The sequence below is a fragment of the Erinaceus europaeus genome, unplaced genomic scaffold (assembly GCF_950295315.1).
Source record: "Erinaceus europaeus unplaced genomic scaffold, mEriEur2.1 scaffold_198, whole genome shotgun sequence".
Taxonomy (NCBI): Eukaryota; Metazoa; Chordata; class Mammalia; order Eulipotyphla; family Erinaceidae; genus Erinaceus; species Erinaceus europaeus.
The window spans coordinates 34,121-53,991 of record NW_026648173.1 but is presented as its reverse complement, the minus strand read 5'-3'; the positions used below and the strand labels follow the sequence as shown (position 1 = coordinate 53,991).

Sequence of the window (19,871 nt, the reverse complement as noted above, 5' to 3'; positions counted from 1 at the left end):
ACATAGAGAGGGAGAGGGACAGAAAGACACCTGTACCCCTGCTTCACCACTTGCAAAACTTTCTCCCTACAGGTGGAGACCGAGGGCTTGAACCCGGGTCCTTGCACATTGTAACATGTACGCTCAGCCAGGTGCACCACCACCCAGCCCCACAGTGTCCTTTTATATGCATGTATCCATATACTCTCTGTCCATATTTTGGCATCCTCTCTAAACCCCTCTACTAAAGAGGGGTGTCTCTATGGAGGCTAGACCCTGTCCAGTCCCTGTGCATAGATCTTGCTCACTCCAATGCTCTCCTGCAGGTACAGTGTCCCCATCATCTGGTTACCCCTGGTGCTATACCTTAGCTGGTCCTGCTACCAAATCCTCTCCCAGGGCAATGTCCGAATCTTCTCATCCTTCACCACAGGTAATGTCACCTCCTTCCTGATTGGTTCTTGTAGTTCCTGAGGGGTGGGGAGGGTGACTTCTATGGCTGCAGTTTGAGTCCTGAATTTGTGAGAATACATAATCCTAAACCACACACACACACACACACACACACACATGGTTTTAGGTGAGATCTCTCTGTAGAAAGCCTTTCAAAGAAAAAGGATGTCAGGCTCCTGATACCTTCTCTAGAAGGATTAGAAACAAACTAGACACACATATCAGCAGAAACTAAATGAAGTCATTTCATCAGGTTGTACAGCAATAAAGAAGCAAAATAGGGGGAATAGGCAGTGGTACGCCTAGTAGAGCATACACACTACCATGCAAGAGAACCCAGGTTCAAGCCATCTATCCCCAGATCTGCAGTGTTGAAGTTTCTCGTTCTCTCTTTCCATCTGTCTCTCACCCTCCATCAAGAGAGAAAAGGAAAGATGTGCAGGCAAAAATCCCATCAATATCCCAAGTGGCAGAAAATAAAAAAGGAAAAGGAAAAGCAGAAGAGGAAGAAGATGGAGATGGAGAAAAATAAAGGGGGTTGGTTCTCACTTATTCAGTACTAGCAAATGTGGAATCCAAGATTGCTTATCAAGAAACTAAATCAGGGACTTCCAGGAGGCATGGCCATAGAATAACTGGGACCAAATCACCTCTCCTCCCAAGACAACAAATAAATACAAGAAACCCAACTGAAGTCATAACGTTCTGCAGCCTCAGGTGGATGCTCACATGCAGGTGGAGTGAAAAGGGGTGAGGGCGCGGGTTGAAGAACAGCAAAGTCAAATCAGAGCTCTGGGAGGGCGGGCACTGAGCTGTGCCATTTGGCAATTTCACTTTAAGCATAGCAAGCAAGTAACATTCTTCCTAGTGCCGAAAGAAGAGAGACAGGCGCTTAAAACCTCTCAGTCTTCAACTCGGAGGCTTTAGCCTTCTGAATTTAAAGCAAGGACACATCATAAAACGGCAGCATTTGTGACCATAAGACAGCCCAAAGCAACCACTCCCCCACCCCATCCCACTCTCCGCAGATTATACAAACAAGAGAAACCTAGATATCACAATAGCACCACCTGCCGGCCAGCAATAACGAGCACAAGAAAATGCACAAGCAGAGAAAGAACTAAACAGCCAACTATGCCGTATCAGACAGAAATGAAACAGAGGAAATCCAAGGAATTACAAATTTAGAGAGACTGTCAGAGACAGACTACACAGAGCTCATTATGAGGACTCTGCAAGAATTTAAGCAAGAGTTACAAGAGCATGTTACTATGAAATTAAAACACATGAGAAACTTAGAGATCACTAAGAATCCTCAAATCTTGAATGAAGAACTTCAGTCAGACCTCCAAGGAGTAAAAGACACTCTTAACTGCAATCCATTCCCAGGTAGAAGGCTTAGGAAGTAGATCCACACTTTCAGAAGAAATAATCTCCAATCTAGAAGATACAGCCAGCCCACTCTTTCAATTTAAAGATGAGGAAGAGGAATGGTTCAGAAAGACGGAAGCAACTCTCTGTGAAATGGCAGACTCCATCAAAAGATCAAATATAAGAGTGATAGGTATATCGAAGAGGAGGACAAGGCCAAAGGCCCAGAGTCCATTTTCAGAGCAATTTTAGCTGTGAACTTCCCTCACTTAGTAGACCATCAGAACATTCTCATTCAAAAGGCAGAATGATCACCCAGATTTATAAATACAAAAAGACCGATGCCAAAGCACATTATTGTAAAACTATCAAAAGTCAATGACAGGGAAAAAAATTTGCTGGCTGCTAGGGAAAGGAAAGAAGTTACATATAGGGAGTCGGGCGGTGGCACAGTAGGTTCACATGGCGTGAAGTGCAAGGACAGGCATAAGGATCCTGGTTCAAGCCCCAGGCTCCCCATCTGTAGGGGAGTCATTTCACCAGTGGTGAAGCATGCCTGCAGGTGTCTATCTTTCTCTCCCCCTCTCTGTCTCCCCTCCTTTCTCGATTTCTCTCTGTCCTATCCAACAACAATGACAGCAACAACAACAACAATAATAACCACAACAATGATAAAACAACAAAGGCAACAAAAGGGGGGAAAATAGCCTCCAGGATCAGTGGATTTGTGGTGCAGGCACCACACCCCAGCAGTTGCCCTGAAGGCAAAAAAAAAGTTACATACAAAGCAGAACTATGAGACTTTCATCAGATTTCTCTTTACAAACTCTAGAGGCAAGGAGAGAGTGGAATGACATATTCAAAGTTCTAAAGGAGAGGGAATTCCAGCTACAAATATTGTATTCTGCAAAATTATTCTTCAAATATGAGAGAGAAATAAATATTCAAATATTCAAGAACTAGAGGAATTTGCCACAATCAACCCCACCTTATAAGAACTACTTAATAAAGTCCCACAAGAAAGAAGAAAGCAAAAGAATAGACGTTCCAAACACCAAGTTGCAGACGCTACTACCATGATGTCAACCTGACTCACCTGGACAGACAACCTCACCAATGTACCCTAGAGCCCCACCTCCCCTGCCCCAGTAGGGAAACATAGGGACAGGCTGGGAGTATGGATCGACCTGTCAATGCTCATGTCCAGTGGAGAAGCAATTACAGAAACCAGACCTCCCACCCCACCTCTGCACCCCATAGTGACCGTGGGTCCATGCTCCCAAAAAGATAAAGAATAGGAAAGCTTCCAATGGAGGAGATGGGATATGGAACTCTGGTGGTGGGAAATGTGTGGAATTTCACCCTTCTTACTCTATGATTCTGTCGATATTTTCCATTTTTTATTTTCCAAATAAATTAAATTTAAAAAAGAAAAGAGTAGAGGCAGGATCATAGGAAAAAATTGCCAAATATATGTAACAAGAGATAGATAGCTATAGAAATAACAGTCAACTTATATCTGTAACCTTGGGAGAACTGCTGTAGTTTCCAGTAGAGGGAATAGTGACACAAAAATTTGGTGGTGGGAAAGGTGTGGAATTATAGCCATGTTATCTCATAATTTCGTAAATCAATAATAAATCACTAAAAATAAATAAATAAATAAATAAACTAAATCAGAGACCAGGTTGGAGCTCAGTAAAAGAGTGCATGCCTTTCGTGTGTAAGGCCCTGAGTTTTACCCCAAAGAAAAGAAGAACAGAAACAAAATTAATTATTAAGTGAACCAGAAAACCACCACTTCATGGAGCAAAAAAAGAAGGAACTTTATTTTTTATTTCAGAATTGATATTGAAAATCAATCAAGAAGAAAGGACAAAACCAAGATAGATATTTGGCTGTTCCCCAACCCCAGTAGAACAGAGTCCTACTTATAGTCTGCAGAGGAGAAAGTTTATACCAGGAGAAGTGAAGTTTACATTATATCAACTATTGAAAGTAACCAGACATTTCTCTGTGAGGGTATATGGTAACAGCCTGGTGAAATAGAACATGAATATCTCCAACATTATCTCTTGGGGCAGAAAAAACATCTAGCTATGCAACTAAGAAGCGAAGGTCTTACTCAGTATCTAATTGTTTCAGATGTCTTTCTAATTCATCCTAGTATTTCTTCACCACCACCACCATCCCCTGCCCCCAGCTCATAGCCTTTACCTGGGGATCCCCAGATCTATGTCACCTGCCACATTGGCCTGTCCAGACTGATAGTGCCCACCTTGAGGTACTGCCAAAGGTGGTTGATAGAGGTTGTGCAGCAGGATCCAGAGAACAAGCAACTAAGGGAAGGGGGGTCTTTCCTCCCCTGATCCCATTCCTGACTGTATGGAGACCCCCTTTTTGTCAGATTCAGTCTCCCCTTTACTCTGCCTACGTCTCCCAGGAATGGCAAGTCAACAACTGAATGGTTTAGATGAGAGAGCCACAGCAGTAAGAACCCCAGTTTCCCTCCCTGGCCCAGCATGGACTAGAGAGAAACTGCTGGAACACCTATTCCCACCCCCTCCCCTCTCTACCACTGCCACCAGAAAGCCCAGAGTTGCTTCTGATCTCCAAGGGTTAATATGTGCACCCTCAAACCAAGCTTACCCTTTTCTGCCCACACTGAATAGCTCAGGCACAGCACAGGGCTTGTTGCTCAGAAAGCATGCTTACTGAATCACCCACTGTCCTTGGTGCTCCCCTAACAATCACCAACAGTGGCAGGGCTGCCAGGATTAGCAGACAGAGCAGGAGAGGGGGGCAGAGCTTTGGCCCAGGGCCCTCTGCAGGATTCCTCCAGAGATGCCACTCTGTACCAGCTCCAGCTGGATGGGTTAGGTTGGGGTGAGGGGGCGGGTGGTGACTTGACCTATAGGAATGGAGTTCTTTGCATGGTCTGGAAGATGAGGAGGGCTCCATTACAAGTGCAGGCCAGTGCAGAGAGCGGAAGTGAGCTTCCCAATAAAGGTCAAGTGGAGTGGACTAGTGAACCTGTGAGCTGAATGCCAGCAATGGTGGTATGAGAGCTATGCCTGCCTGCTACCCAGCTCATCACTGAGCAAAACACAGTCATGACCACAAGGGGAAGAGAAAGGGAGTGATGGTCAGTGGGGTTATCCCATCCTCCCATGTTCCCACACTCCCCCCATATACATACACACACATATACACACACACACACACATACCCCCCCACACACACACACTGAACAGTGTACTCTGGAGCAAATGATAAAGACCCCAGTTCAAGACTGGATTCCTAGATGTAAGGGGACAGTAAGATAACTCAATGAGGGAGTCACTTCCCCAAATGTATGTATGAGGCATTGGGTATGTGGATTTGATCCCTGGTATCCAAACTCCTATCATGGAAGGAAGGAAGGAAGGAAGGAAGGAAGGAAGGAAGGAAGGAAGGAAGGGAGGGAGGGAGGGAGGGAGGGAGGGAGGGAGGGAGGGAGGAGGAATATGGGGAAGGAGAGGAGAGGAGAGGAGAGGAGAGGAGAGGAGAGGAGAGGAGAGGAGAGGAGAGGAGAGGAGAGGAGAGGAGAGGAGAGGAGAGGGGAGGAAAGATTTCCTAGAAAGCAAGAATTCGTAGATTCAGGTGTGGAAATACTCTGTAAAACAGAGTTCTGTGCATTGAGGTTGATTCACCCTCTGCCGCCACCACCACCATCAGAGCAGTATCCAGGGACTCTGTTTTCCCATCTTCTTGACATACTGATTCCAATCTCACCCACTGTGATTTCACTACTTGAGGGTTCCCAAAGGATAGTAAGACAACAGAAATCTGTTGATCTCAGTTTTGGAGTTTGAAAAATCTAAGATCAGGGTGCCAACATGGTCAGGCTAAAGCCCACTTCTGGCTTATAGACTTCTTAATGTACTGTTACAGCAAATGGTCAAAAGTGAGAGGGGGTGCCTGGTGGTAGTGTACTCAGTAAAGCACACATTACCAAGCATGAAGACCTGGGTTCAAGCCCTTAGTAAGGTGGGGCAGTGTTACAGGTGTCTCTTCTTCCCTCTCTCTTTTTATTTTTAGTTTTTCTATACTTTTATTTATTATTGGATAGAGACAGAGAGAAACAGAGGGGAGATAGAGAGAGCCAGAGAGACACCTGCAGCCCTGTTTCACCACTAGTGAAGCTTTCCCCCTGCAAGTGGGGACCAGGGACTTGAGCCTGGGTCCTTGCACACGGTAATGTGTGCACTTAACCAGGTGTGCTACCACCTGCCCCCTCTTCTCTATTTCTCTGTCTCTCACCTTCTGTTAAAAAAAAAAAAAGCCACAAAGTCCTAGGTTCAATCCCTCGCACCACCTCAAGCCAGAGCTGAGCAGTACTCTGGTTAAAAAAAGGAAAAAAAAAAAAAAAGCCACAAGGAACAATGGAGTCATACCAGTATGGAGCCCCAAAGATAACTCTGGGAAAAAGAAAAAAGAAGTAGGAGGGGACTTTCCTAAAATAATGAATCCTGTTCATTTCATGGCCTAATTATTCCCTGTGGCCTTGGGGTTTAGGTTTCAACATATGGTTGGAAGGAGCACACATCCAAATTACAGTACCAAACAAAAATCTACACTGCCCATGTGCCCTTCCTATGGTCCCTCTAAAAAGAACTCAGCTTCCTCCCTGGTAGCTCCTTCATCTGAGACCCCTCCGAGCCAGTGATAGCTTCCATCCTACTTGGTCCCAGGATTACCAAGAATGTATGTTAGCCCGGTAGGCAATACACAGAGGAAGGCACTTCCCAAAGGCCCAAGCATGAGACAGGACATTTGGAGCCACCAGGGCCATCCATCCATTCAGAGTCTTTCTCCTCCCACCCTGCAGAGTACTCAGTGGCTGTGCCTAAGTCTGTGTTCCCTGGTCTCTTCATCTTGGGGATGTTCATCTGGACCCTACTAGAGTACCTTATCCACCGCTTCCTGTTCCACATGAAGCCCCCCAGCAGCAGCTATTACCTCATCACGCTGCACTTTATTGTGCATGGCCAACACCATAAGGTGAGCAAGGCAGGCTCCATAGCCATCACCAGCCCACCTATCCTTCTGGGAGCTGGTTAGGAGAAACCAGGGGTGATTGATGTTGATAAGAGGAGTTTTGGTCCTCTTCTGAATCAGCTGTGAACAAATGAAGCATGGTTGTGTATCTGTATGCCTTCATTTTTTTTGTTTGTTTGTTTGGTTTTTTTTTTGTTTTTTTTTTGTATGCCTTCATTTTTAATACCAGTCACTCTACAGGTGTTCTTCATGAGTCTTTGTCTGCAGTAATAGGTAAAACCCAGGGCCTCTGGTATGTGTAGTTTCCCTGAGTAGCTTTCCCAACCCAACTTTTTTTCTTTTTCTTTTTTTTTAATTTATTTTCCCTTTTGTTGTCCTTGTTTTATTATTGTTATAGTTATTATTGTTGTTATTGATGTCGTTGTTGTTAGATAGGACAGAGAGAAATGGAGAGAGGAGGGGAAGACAGAGAGTGGGAGAAAAAGATATCTGCAGACCAGCTTCACCGCTTGTGAAGCAACTCCCCTGAAGGTGGGGAGCCGGGGAGTCCAACTAGGATCCTTACGCCAGTTCTTGCACTTCACACCACGTGCGCTTAACCCGCTGCGCTACCACCCGACTCACGAGACGAAACGTTTTTCCTTTTAAGAGATTTCTTGTGGTCCGGGAGGTGGCACAGTGGCTAAGGAACTATACTCTCAACCATTCGGTCCTGAGTTCAATCCCCAGCAGCACATGTACCAGAGTGATGTCTGGCTCTTTCTCTCTCCTCCAATCTTTTTCATTAATAAAAAAAAAAATATTTAAAAAGAGAGAGAGATTTATTTTTAGAAAACATTTTTATTTGTTTATTTTGGACAGAGACGGAAAAATAGAGGAGGAGAGGGAGTCGGGCAGTAGCACAGCGGGTTAAGCACACATGGCACAAAGCACAAGGACCGGCATAAGGATCCAGGCTCGAGCCCCCAGCTCCCCACCTGCAGGGAAGTTGCTTCACAAGTGGTAAAGCAGGTCTGCAGGTGTCTGTCTTTCTCTCCCTCTCTCTGTCATTCCTCCTCTTTCCATTTCTTTTTGTCCTAGCCAACAAAGACAACATCAATAATAACTACAACAATAAAACAAGGGCAACAAAAAGGAAAATAAATAAATATTTTAAAAAAAATAGAGGAGGGACGGAGGAGGGAAAGAGGGGAAAAGAGAGACACCTGCAACATTGCTTCGCCATCTGTGAAGCTTTCCCTACAGGTAGGGACCAGGGGCTTGAACCCAGGTCCTTATGCACTGTAGTGTGTGTGTTTAAGCAGGTGCGCCACCACCTAGCCCTTTGATTCAACTCTTATTTCCATTTTTAGAGATAGTGAGGTAAACACATTAGAGATAGTGAGGAAACCACAGCACTGCTCCACCATCCATGGAGTCCCCATGGTGCTCCCATGCGGTGCTGGGGATCAAATCCAGAGTCTCATGCATAGAAGACATGTGCTGTGTGCTGAGCCACCTCCCAGGCCCCTCTCTCATTTTTATGTGTGTGATTTAAGTTTTATACATTCTATTTTTTTATTTTTTATTGGGGGATTAATGGTTTACAGTTGATAGTAAATACAATAGTTTGTACATGCAGAGCATTTCCCAGTTCTCCAAATAACAACCCCTGCTAGGTCCTCCCCTGTCATCGTGCTCCAGGACCTGAACCCGCCACCCCAGAGTCTTCTACTTTGGTGCAATACACCAACTCCAGTCCAAGTTCCGCTTAGTAGTTTCCCTTCTGATCTTGTTTCCAACTTCTATTTATGAGTGAGATCATCCCATATTCATCCTTTTGTTTCTGGCTATACATTCTATTTTTATGTATTTATTTTTTCATTGAGAAAGAGAGAGATCAGAGCACGACTCTGTCATTCTGTTTGGTTGGTGCTGGGGATGCCAGGGCCTCACTCCCAGAAGGTATGTGTCCTACTGCTGCTCCCTGCTCTTTGCACATCTTCTCATAACAGCTCATTCATTCATCCATTCATTCACTCAGCAAATGTTCAAAGTGTGCTCACACTGTAAAGGACATTATTATAGATACCGCTCAATAAAGTCACTGAAAACCACATTCTAGGCCCAGGAGATGACTCCAGGGTAGAGCGCAGGAATTGCGTGCTTGATACTCCAGATTTGAGCTCTCTGTTTCAATTAAATCTTTTCTTTTAACTTGTCCTTGTGAAGCTACCTTCTGAAAGTAGTGCAAGAGTTTTTCCTATTCCACAGAGCAGCAAGCTATACTTGAGAGAAATTAAGAAGCTGGGGGATGGGTGGTGGAGCACCAGTTAAGCACACATAGTACTATGCACAAGGACCTGGGTTCAGGCCCCTGGCGCCCTACCTGCCGCAGGGATGTTTCATGAGTAGTGAAGCAGGTCTGCAGGTGTTTACCTTTCTACATTTCTCCCTCTCTATCTCCCCCTCCCTCTCAATTTCTCTCTGTCCTATCCAATAAAATAGAAGGGAGGAAAAAAAAAAAAGAGAAAAGGAAGGGAAAGGAAAAAATTGCCTCTGGGAACAATGGATTGGTAGTGCCAGCACCAAGCCCCAGTGACTGGAGGCAAAAGTGGAGGGGGGAGGGGCTTAAAAACTAAGTAGTGGGGGAATACCTGGTTGAGTGCGCATTTACAGTGCTTAAAAGTCTGGGTTCAAGCCCCGGTCCCCACCTGCAGGGAGGGAAGCTTCATAAGTGATGAAACAGTGTTTCAGGTATCTCTCTCTCCCTCTCTATCTCCCCCTTCCCTCTCAATGTCTTTATCTCTAACCAAAATAAAAATAACAGTAAATAAATATATATTCTAAAAAGAAGTTGAAGAATGTGCCCAGAATGTCAACTGGCCTGGCCAGGATAGTCTGTGGACTCCTAGGTCCACCCCCAGCTGCGAAGTTGGGAGCAGGATAATCTCTCCTCCAGGGCTTTTAAGCATGATGTCCTGCCCTCCCCAGAAGGCACCACAGTGGGTGATGCTGCCCCCTCCCAGCTCTCCCCCATCTTCGCTGAGAGAGCACCTCAAATGTGGTAGCTGTGATGACTGGAGCTCTGGAACCCCAAGCTGCCTTCTGACTATGAACCTCTCCGTCTGCAGGCACCCTTTGATCAGTCCCGCCTGGTCTTCCCCCCAGTGCCAGCTTCTCTGGTCATCGCCTTCTTCTACATTTCCTTGAAGCTCCTCCTGCCCAAGGCAGTGGGGGGCACTTTGCTTGCTGGAGGTATCCTGGGCTACATCCTCTATGACTTGATCCATTACTACCTGCACTTCGGCTCCCCACACCAGGGCTCCTACCTGTACAACTTGAAGGCCCTCCACGTCAAGCATCACTTTGCATATCAGAAGTCAGGTGAGAACCAGCTGGCACCTCCTAACCACCACCACTCCCACTTTTGCTTATGTATTTCTTTGATGGCTTTTATTGTTTCAAATGTTGGGATACACAGAATAAGACCAGCCTGAGGCTCCTGTGCCATGCCCTGGGTAAGGGAGATGGGGAGGTGGGGTGTCAAGTAATAAATAGCTAAGATCATTTCAGTCAGTGTTAAGTAGCACTGAGAAACTAAACCAAGGCACCTTATAAGAGAATGGGGCCAACAGGATCTAACAAAATATAATATGAGTCATAGGCATGATTTCAAATTTTCAAATTTACCTTAACAGGTAAAAATAGACATGTAAGGAGGTTGGGTGGTAGCGCAGTGGATTAAGCACAGGTGGTGCAAAGCACAAGGACAGGTGGAAGGATTCCCAGTTCGAGCCCCTGGCTCCCCACCTGCAAGGGAGTCACTTCACAGACGGTGAGGCAGGTCTGCAGGTGTCTGTCTTTCTCTCCCCCTTTCTGTCTGCCCTCCTCTCTCCATTTCTCTCTGTCCTATCCAACAACAACGACATCAATAACAATGATAATAATGACCTCAATAATGGTAAAAACAACCAGGGTAACAAAAGGGAAAAAATGGCCTCCAGGAGCAGTGGATTCATGGTGCAGGCACCGTGCCCCGGCAATAACCCTGGAGGCACAAAAAATATACATATAGACATGTAAGAGACCAGCAAGGTAGTAGCTCATGTAGGAAACCAGCTGCCTTGTCCTGCATGAGACCCAGGTTCATATGCCCACCACATGGGAATACTGCAGCACTGGAGGAAACTGTGGTGGTATCTCTCCCTTTCTCTCTGTCTCTATCTGGAAAAACTGGATGGGTGAAATAGCTCACTTGGATAGTGTGCTGCTTTGGCATGTGCGCAGCTCAGGTTTGAGTCCAGCCCCCACTGCATTGAAAGAAACATTGGTGCTGTGGTTTCCTTCACTCTTGCTTCTTCTCTGCTTCTCTGTCTCTGGGAAAGGGGAAAAAAAAAAACTCTTTTTGTGGAAAAGTTAACCTGGAGCATCTTAAAGCATTTACATATATGACTTCACATATTCACAGGCAAATGCAGCAATTTAATATAGAAAGTTAATAGGGGGCTGGGCGGGTGGTGGCACATCCGGTTAAGCTCATACATTACAAAGCACAAGGATCCAGGTTTGAGCCCCCAGCTCCCCACCTGTAGGGGGGAAGCTTCACAAGCAATGAAGCAGGTCTGCAGATGTCTATCTTTCTCCCTCTCTTATCTCCCCCTCCTCTCTCAATTTATCTCTGTCCACTCCAATAAAACAGAAAAAATGACCACCAGGTGCAGTAGACTCTTAGTGCTGGCACCAAGCCCCAGCTATGACACTGGAGGCAAAATAATAATAATAATAATAATAAAATAAAATAGAAAGTTAATAGAGATTTTAAATAAAAGATTGAATTCAGTAATCTGTTTTATTTGACATTATATAGCCAATATGTTATTATTTCAGCATATAGTCAATATAAAAATTGTCCATGGATGACTTACATTCTTTTGTTTGTGCTGTTGTCTTTAACATTGTATTATAGTTTGCACTTACACAGTATATCTCAATTCAGGGACTCAGTTTTCACTAGAAACACTTTTTTTTAGATTGTTTTGTTTTGTGTTTCCTCTCCTTTTCATGCCACCAGAGTTACCAGTGGGGCTCAGTCCCTGCATGACTCCACTGTCCCAACAGCCTTTTATTTTTTGATAGAGGGTGAGAGACAGAGAGAGGGAAAGATGCCTGCAGTACTGTTCCATGACTCATGAAACTGTCCTCCTGCAGCTGGTTACTGAGGGCCTGAAACCAGTTATTTGAGCATAGTAACAGCATCCTCTATTGGGTGAGCCACCACCCAGCTGCTTCTTTTTCTTTTTTAAAGACTTATTTTAGGGGCCAGGTGGTGGTGCAACTGGTTAAGTACACATGTTATCATGTGCAAGGACCCAGGTTTGAGCCCCAGGTCCCCATCTGCAGGGGGAAAATTCCACAAGTGATAAAACAGTGCTGCAGGTCTCTCTCTCTCTCTTCTTACTCCTCCTCCTCCTCTTCTTCTATCCCCCATTCCTCTCAGTTTCTCTCTGTCCTAATTAAGTAAATAAAGTTAAAAATTAAATTAAAATAAACAATTTATTTTATTTGCTTCATAGAAGAGAAATAGTTCCACATGAGAAAGAGAGAAACAAATGAGAGCATCGCTCTAGTACATGTGGCCCCAGGAGTCAAACTGGGAGTTTCAAATATACAATTCCTGTGCTCTACAAGCTGAGCTATTTTTCTAGCCATTCTTTTTCTTTTATTATTTTTTATTGGTTTGTCATTTTTTCAACATTTTAGGAGTTTAATTCCACCTCTGTATGTGTGCAAGACTCACCATACTCATCACCAAAGATTTGCTGGAAATATTTTATTTATGGTAAGAGTTTATAAAATTGGTAGTCAAAAAGGCAAATTGACCTACATGTATTGCTCTAAAAGTGCTTAAAAGTTTTCCAGTAACTGATTTGAATAAGTTTTTTTTCTTTTTTTTAAATATTTATTTATTACCTTTTGTTGCCCTTGTTTTATTGTTGTAGTTATTATTGTTCTTTTTGATGTCATCGTTGTTGGATATGACAGAGAGAAATGGAGAGAGGAGAGGAAGACAGAGAGGGGGGAGAGAAAGGTAGATAATCAAGCCAGCACCTGGTGTACAGAGAAAGCAACAGGTGCAAAGCCTAGAAACAGGAATGAGCTTGGTATCTTCAAAGTGAAGGAAGGAAGAGTCTGAAAAGTAGATGAAGGTTTGGAAGAACTAGGGAGGGCTGTGAATTCAGGCCACACAAGGAACTTGGGTTTTTCCCAACAGTATCTTTGGGAGATCACCAGTTCTGATGTCCTGCCCATGACTTGTGCCAAGATGGTCCAGAGAGCTGGGAGGGCCAGAAGACCATGACTGAACCCTTCCCAACCTCCTTCAACAGTGTCTTATCTTGTCCCCATTTGTCTCCCACTCTAGGATTTGGCATCTCTACTAATATTTGGGATAAAATTTTTCACACTCACATACCGGAAGAACCCCACTCAAAGATGCAGTGACAGTTCCCAGTCCTGCCACGCTGCCCTCAGCCCAACCATAACCCCTGCCACACCCCTGACCCCATCCAGACCCTGAAAAGAAGGTTCGCTTGACCAACAGGATGGGCTTTGTCTGGACCTTGGGCTTGATGGATGGCACTAGGGAGGGACCTTGAAGACTGAGAGTAATCCTGAGACTAGCCTGCTGACCTGCCACACAAAGATCACAGCCAAATGGCCTTCAGAGACTAGCTCTTTCCTAGAGCATCCAGACCTTCTACCCAAGTCACCACTCAACTCAAAGCCAGTGCTCACAGGACTGCATCACGACCTGCCAATGGGAAACTCTTCCAGGGGAATGAAGGAAACTGAACCCTGGGGCCTGATCCATGTCCCACCTACATCTCAGACCCTTGGACTTCTTAGAAACCAACATACACACACAGTAGAGCTGCCAATGTTTGAAGCAAAGCCCAAGGCCTTCAGGATTTGTGACCCTCATGCACCCCACCCTCCTTTTAGGGGAGAGGGAGTGGTGTCTGAGAGCTGTGACAGGATGACAGTGAGGTGGATGAGGGCTTTTACAAGAAGAGCCAGCATGATGCCTCCCACGAGCCATCCTTAACTCTTGAGGGGCACCTTTGTCCCCTGCAAGCCACAGATGCCAGCTGGACTGCCAGATGCCTCCTCCAGCACCCTCAGCGCGTGGCCTTCACCTGCCTGTGCAGATGGGCCAAAGGGAGCTGGCATCAGTTCGGGTTGGCGAGAGCCCAGGCCTCTTTCTTTAGGAACCACCAGCTGCTCCAGCTGCCTCTCCTCCTGCTTCCAGAATCACAAAGCTTTCCCCAAGGGAGACTGCAGAGGCATCTCCATGGGTGGAAGCCACCCCTACTCTGTCCAGTCACCTTTTACTGCTGCCTGGCAGTGGGGGCCCTGACCCCCTTACTCAGGACTCTTGTAGCTAGTGCCTCCTTAACCTAAGAGGGAACCTGCATACAGTGCCTTATCTCCCCACCTCCTTTGCTTTCCTAGACCCTCTCCCAGCAGATGAAGTCCCCACCCTTTCTACCTAATAACCAAAATCCTTGCTGTTTATAAGAGGTCTTATTTATAAACAGTAGCAGCACCCTTAGACTGGCTCTTGAACAAGTAGCTGCTCGGAATGTTCTTTCTAATCCTCCATGTTGAACTGATGTAAAAGAAGAGAAAAAAAAAAAAAGAAAAGAAATTGTTCCCTTCTTACCCATAAACATTTACTACTTGAAATGTTAAAAGCTCAATGAGTGTCAAAACTAAAGAGGAACAGTTTGATCAGTCCTGTGATTTGTACTGTTTACTGTGGAGTTATTTAAAGATTTTGGAATAAATATACAAAGTAGAGTTGTGAAATAAAGGTGTAAATAAATTGTATATTTTGAAAAATAAAAGTATGCCAAAAGAAACCAACAAAGAATAGTCATTATCAACAAGGGCAACAAAAAGGGAATAAATAAATAAATAATTTTTTAAAAATTTTTAAAAAATTTAAAAAAAAAAGAATAGTCATTACTTATATTAGATGGATTGGAGTGAGGTCAGTAGGAAAGGGGGATTTGGAGGGGACTGGGAGGCTTTGCCTGGGCACCATGCATTACAACTTCACCACTCGTCTGGCATTTTCATTTTTTAAAAAAAGACAAACAGAGAAGAAGAGACACCACAGCACTGGAGCTTCTATCTCCTTGTCTACTAGTCATAGGGTGACAATATCCTAGCCTGAAGATAAGTGCAACCTGTCTTGAGTCAGACTTCACTTAAACTCCTGGAATCTAAACTAGAAGTGAACCCCATGCAGGGGGACAAAAATCACGATCTCCTCTCTCTAAATGGCATTGAAAATCAAGCCAGGGAACGCAATACCCAAGAGGAAGGAAGAAACCAAAAGAGAGGGACAAAGGAGACAATCAACTAAACATATCAGAAAAGTTTAAGAAAGTTTGAGCAAGAACTTCATTGGGGAAAAAAACTTGTTTTAAGAAGAGTGAGTGCTCGCTTCGGCAGCACATATACTAAAATTGGAACGATACAGAGAAGATTAGCATGGCCCCTGCGCAAGGATGACACGCAAATTCGTGAAGCGTTCCATATTTAAAAAAAAAAAAAAGAAGAAGAAGAAGAAGAGTGAAACAGAACTAATTAAGAAACACTGAAATCTACAGCCCAGGAAGTGGTGCATTGGGTAGAATACTCAACTTGCCTGAGTGAAATTCTGCATTTGATCCCCAGCATCTCGTGTATCAGAGTAATATTCTGGTTCTCTCTCTCTCTCTCTCTCTCTTTCTCTCTTTCTCCCCACCCCCATCCCTTCCCTCCCACTCTCTCTCTCTCTTGCTCAATAATAGTCTTTTTGTGGAAAAAATTCATTATCTAAGTGAAGCATGATAATGAGAAGACTCAAGGGAAATAGAAAAAAAATAATAAGCAGGGTGGTGGCACACCCAACTGAGCACACACATTACTATGTGCAAGAACCCAGGTTCAAGATCCCAGTTACCACCGGCAGGGAGAATTCAGGGAGAAGCTTCATAAGCAGTGAAGTGTTTCAGGTGTCTCTATCTCTCTCCCTCCCTACCTGCCCCCTCCCTCTCAACTTCTTTCTGTCTCTATCCAGAAAAAATAAAAAGAAAAGAGAAACCCACAAAACCAAACCAATATACTAATGGAAAGACTCACCCACTGGGTGATCATTGGACAGGTTTCCCTAGGATTCTGCTATGCAGGTTCTCACTTTTCAGGGTGGTAGGGATGCCCACAGTGCCCCTGGAGAGAGAGTAAGGCTTGCCTTACAAAAAAAAAAAAAAAAAGGTAGAAAAAACCCTGGTTTATCACTCCTCACAAAGAAAGCTAAAACTGACAGAGTTTTCTTTAGAAGAAAAATTTTTTTTTAATTTTATATTTATTTTCCCTTTTGTTGGCCTTGTTTATTGTTGTAGTTATTATTGTTGTTATTGATGTCGTCGTTGTTGGATAGGACAGAGAGAAATGTAGAGAGGAGGGGAAGACGGGGAGAGAAAGACAGACACCTGCAGACCTGCTTCACCACCTGTGAAGCGATTCCCCTGCAGGTGGGGAGCCAGGGTCTCGAACCAGTATCCTTACACCAGTCCTTGTGCTTTGAGCCACGTGGACTTAACCCGCTGCGCTACCGCCCGACTCCCGAACTGTATGATTTCTTATTGTGTTCAGCACAATGCCCAACTGCTCCAATAAATGTTGATCCTGTCTCTGTGATACCTGGCAGGTTACATTATTTGGGCTTCGCTTCTCCACCTGTTCCTTGGCCTCTGCTGCCCTCTGGTGACAGCATGCGGCTCTGCCCTAGGCGCGCAGGGTGCATAGGTCTTTTTTGCTACTCGGATAAGTAATATCCACCAACCTCCTGGAGGAGATGCCACGAAAGTCCATACGACCTACAGGGCCTACAACTCCTCGGGTTGTAGCGGCGCGGGCCTAGGGGTCGGCTCTACAAATGGTGTATCCGGCGCAGCCCAACGCGCTCTCACACTTAACACCTCCACTTGGACTTAGCGCTGCACCTGCTCTTGCAGGATGAACGCAGTACCCGCTGGTGGTAGAGGGGAGGGGTCTGGGGATTTAGATTTCTCTGACCCAAGCTAAGAGGAGAAATCTAAATAGGTACCAACGGAGCCTGAGAGCCCGGACTCTGGGAAGATCCTCGGTGCATTTGAATATATGTGAGTTACTTCCCCACCTGGTCACTATCTACCCTAGTCCTCATCTTGAATTGACTTTGAATCCAAATGTGAGCAGGCATTCTCCAGCCTCATCCCCCACCCCAGGGGCCTCACATAAGCTGGACCTCATGCTTTGAGAAACTTTTTCATTCAGATAGACAGTGAGAGATAGAGATACAGTTTTAGAACTTCCCCTGGTGCCCTAACACCATCTATGTGGTGCCTGGGCTCCAACCTGGGTGTGCACAACAAGGCATCCCTACCAAATGAGACTCATCCCCCCCCCCTCCACTGCTTACCTCTGGTTTATGATAGTGTGGGGGATTGAATCTGGGACCGGGGAGCCTCAGGCATGAGAATCTGTTTGCATGAACATTATGCTATCTCCCCCATTCCCAAATGAACTATCTCTTTGGCCTATATTTTTATTTTTATTAGCTCTAGTTTATGGTAGTGCAAGGGACTGAACCTAGGACTCTGGAGCCTTAGGCATGAAATTCCTTTTGCATAACCATTATGTTATTTCTCCTGCCCCATATCACATTTTTTAAAGTTACTCCAAGGAGTGTTAAGTGACATTCTCTTTTATTTAATTTATTATCTTATTTATGTATGTATTGAGATGTTGGTCTGCTTCTGTTCCTCTGCATTGCTTGACGCTGTGGTCTACTTACATAATCATTGTTTTCATTGGTTTAATCCCCACTGGTTCGCAAGCTTTTTCCTTCTCCCCACCCCCTATCCTACATACTTCCTCTTCCTGACACTTCCCCCTCAGGAGATATAAAATGACAGGATTATCTAACGAATAGAGATTAGATTGTTGAACTGCATCCCTGATCTTCAATAAAGATTGAACTGCGTTCCCAGCTCAGCCATGAGTCCCTGGTCGTCTCTCTCCCGACTGCGAAGCTAGCCCGGCATTGAGAAAAAGAGAACCAGAGTATCACTCTGACATATGAGGAGTTGGGGATGGAACTCTGGACTCCATGCTTTTTGTAAGCCTGATGCTCTGCTCACTGTGCCACCTCCTGGGCTGCTTATTTAATTTATTTCATCACAGTTTAGTAGTTTTCAATACATAAGTTTTTCATGTCCTATATTTTATTCCTTTCAGGGCTATTGTTATGGGGTTGTGGTTTTTTTCTAATACCTTTTTCATATAGGTTATTATTTTCGTGTATAAACATGTAACTAATTTTTATAGGGTGGCATAGTATCAAACTGATTTGTTAGTTCTTATAGATTCTCTGTGGAGTCTTTAGAGTTTTCCATAAATTATGTCATTTGCAAATATAGGCAGTTACACTTCCTCTCACATTTCTTGCCTAACTGCTCTGCCTAGGACTCCCACTAATATGATGAATACACATGGTAAGAGTAGACTTCCTTCCTTGTTTTAGAAGAAAAGCTTTCCAGTTTCCACTGTTGAGTATGATGCTAGCTGTGGGCTCTTTATATCATATTTATTATGCTAATAACTTCTTTTTAAGCCCTTTTTATTTTTTTCTTTCTCTTTTTCCAATAGAGGAAGAGAGAGAAAGAGACCTGCAATACTGTTTCGCCACTTGTGAAGCTTCACCCCGTCGGTAGGGACCAGAGGCTTGAGCCTGGATCCTTGTTCGTGATAACATGTGCACTCAACTGGGTGCACCACAGCCTGGACCTAGTAATTTCTTTCTGTTACCAGTTTATTGAAAAATATTATTATTACTATTACTACTAAGGTTGTTGCTGGGCTTTAGCACCTGCACCACTCCACTGCTCCTGGTGACCTTTCCCCCCCCCTTTTATCTCTAAATGAGACAGAGAGAAATAGAGAGTGGGAGAGAAAGAAAGAAACCTGCAACACTGCTCCACAGTTCATGAATCTTTCTACCTGCAGGTTGGGGTTGGAGACTTGAACCTGAATCCTCTCACAAAGTAACGTATGTGCTTTATCAGTTGCCCCACTGCCTGGCCCCTATTCAGAGTTGTTATTGTGAAGAGTGTTGAATTTTAATATAGTGCCAGAGATAGAACCCCCAGAGTCCCACACATGCATTCTGTCACTGAGCCACCTCACTGGTCCCTAAATGTTTTATATTTAATTATATTATCCTTTTGAGTTCATGCTTGTTTATCAGAGTACTGCTTATCTCTAACTTGTCATGATGCACAGAACTTCGAACCTCAGAGCCTCAGGCATGAAAGTCTTTTTGCATAACCATTATGCTATCTCTCCAGCCAAGTCATATCTTACAGTAGGTGTAACATTTAGGTATTGTTCATTTTGTGTCCAGTTACTCCATCACCACTTGGATACCATGTATCTGAGAAGGAATTAGCATTTAGAATATATAAAGAAATTTCAGGGGGCCCAGTGGTAGCACAGTGGGTTAAGCACACATAGCTGGAAGCACAAGGATCCTGGTTCGAGTCCTAGCTCCTCACCTGCAGGGGAAGTCACTTCACAAGCAGTGAAGCAGGATTGCAAGTGTCAATCTTTCTCTCTCCCTCTGTCTTCCCCCCCACTCTTGATTTCTCTTTGCCCTATCCAACAACAATGACAGCATTAACAACAACAACAGGGGCAACAAAAGGGGAAAAATAGCCTCCAAGAACAGTGGATTTGTAGTACAGGCACTTAGCCCCAGCAATAACCCTGGAGGCGAAAAATAAATAAATAAACAAATATACATTTCAAAACTCAACAGTAAAATTAAAAAAACCAATAATAACTGAGCAAATGGGGATCAGGAGATAGTCCAGCAGATAGAGGATATGCCATATCATTGTGCATGAGGCCCTGGGTTTGATGCCCAGCACCATATAGGAGCACCATGGAGAACA

At 44.5% G+C, this 19,871-nt stretch overlaps 1 protein-coding gene and 1 non-coding gene across 2 annotated transcripts in view; both read left to right on the top strand.

The window, feature by feature from the left end:
* FA2H (fatty acid 2-hydroxylase) overlaps positions 1 to 14,747 on the top strand; it is a 76,317-nt gene extending 61,570 nt beyond the window's left edge. Inside the window, 4 exon segments of the mRNA XM_007527586.3 lie at positions 306 to 412; positions 6,674 to 6,846; positions 9,957 to 10,209; positions 13,247 to 14,747. Coding sequence (XP_007527648.2) covers positions 306 to 412; positions 6,674 to 6,846; positions 9,957 to 10,209; positions 13,247 to 13,326 — 613 coding nt within the window. The 3' untranslated portion in view covers positions 13,327 to 14,747.
* Positions 14,748 to 15,329: 582 nt separating this feature from the next.
* LOC132536651 (U6 spliceosomal RNA) lies at positions 15,330 to 15,436 on the top strand. Its single transcript, XR_009548138.1, has one exon. It is a non-coding gene; the product is annotated as a U6 spliceosomal RNA (small nuclear RNA).
* The last annotated feature ends 4,435 nt before the right edge of the window (positions 15,437 to 19,871 follow it).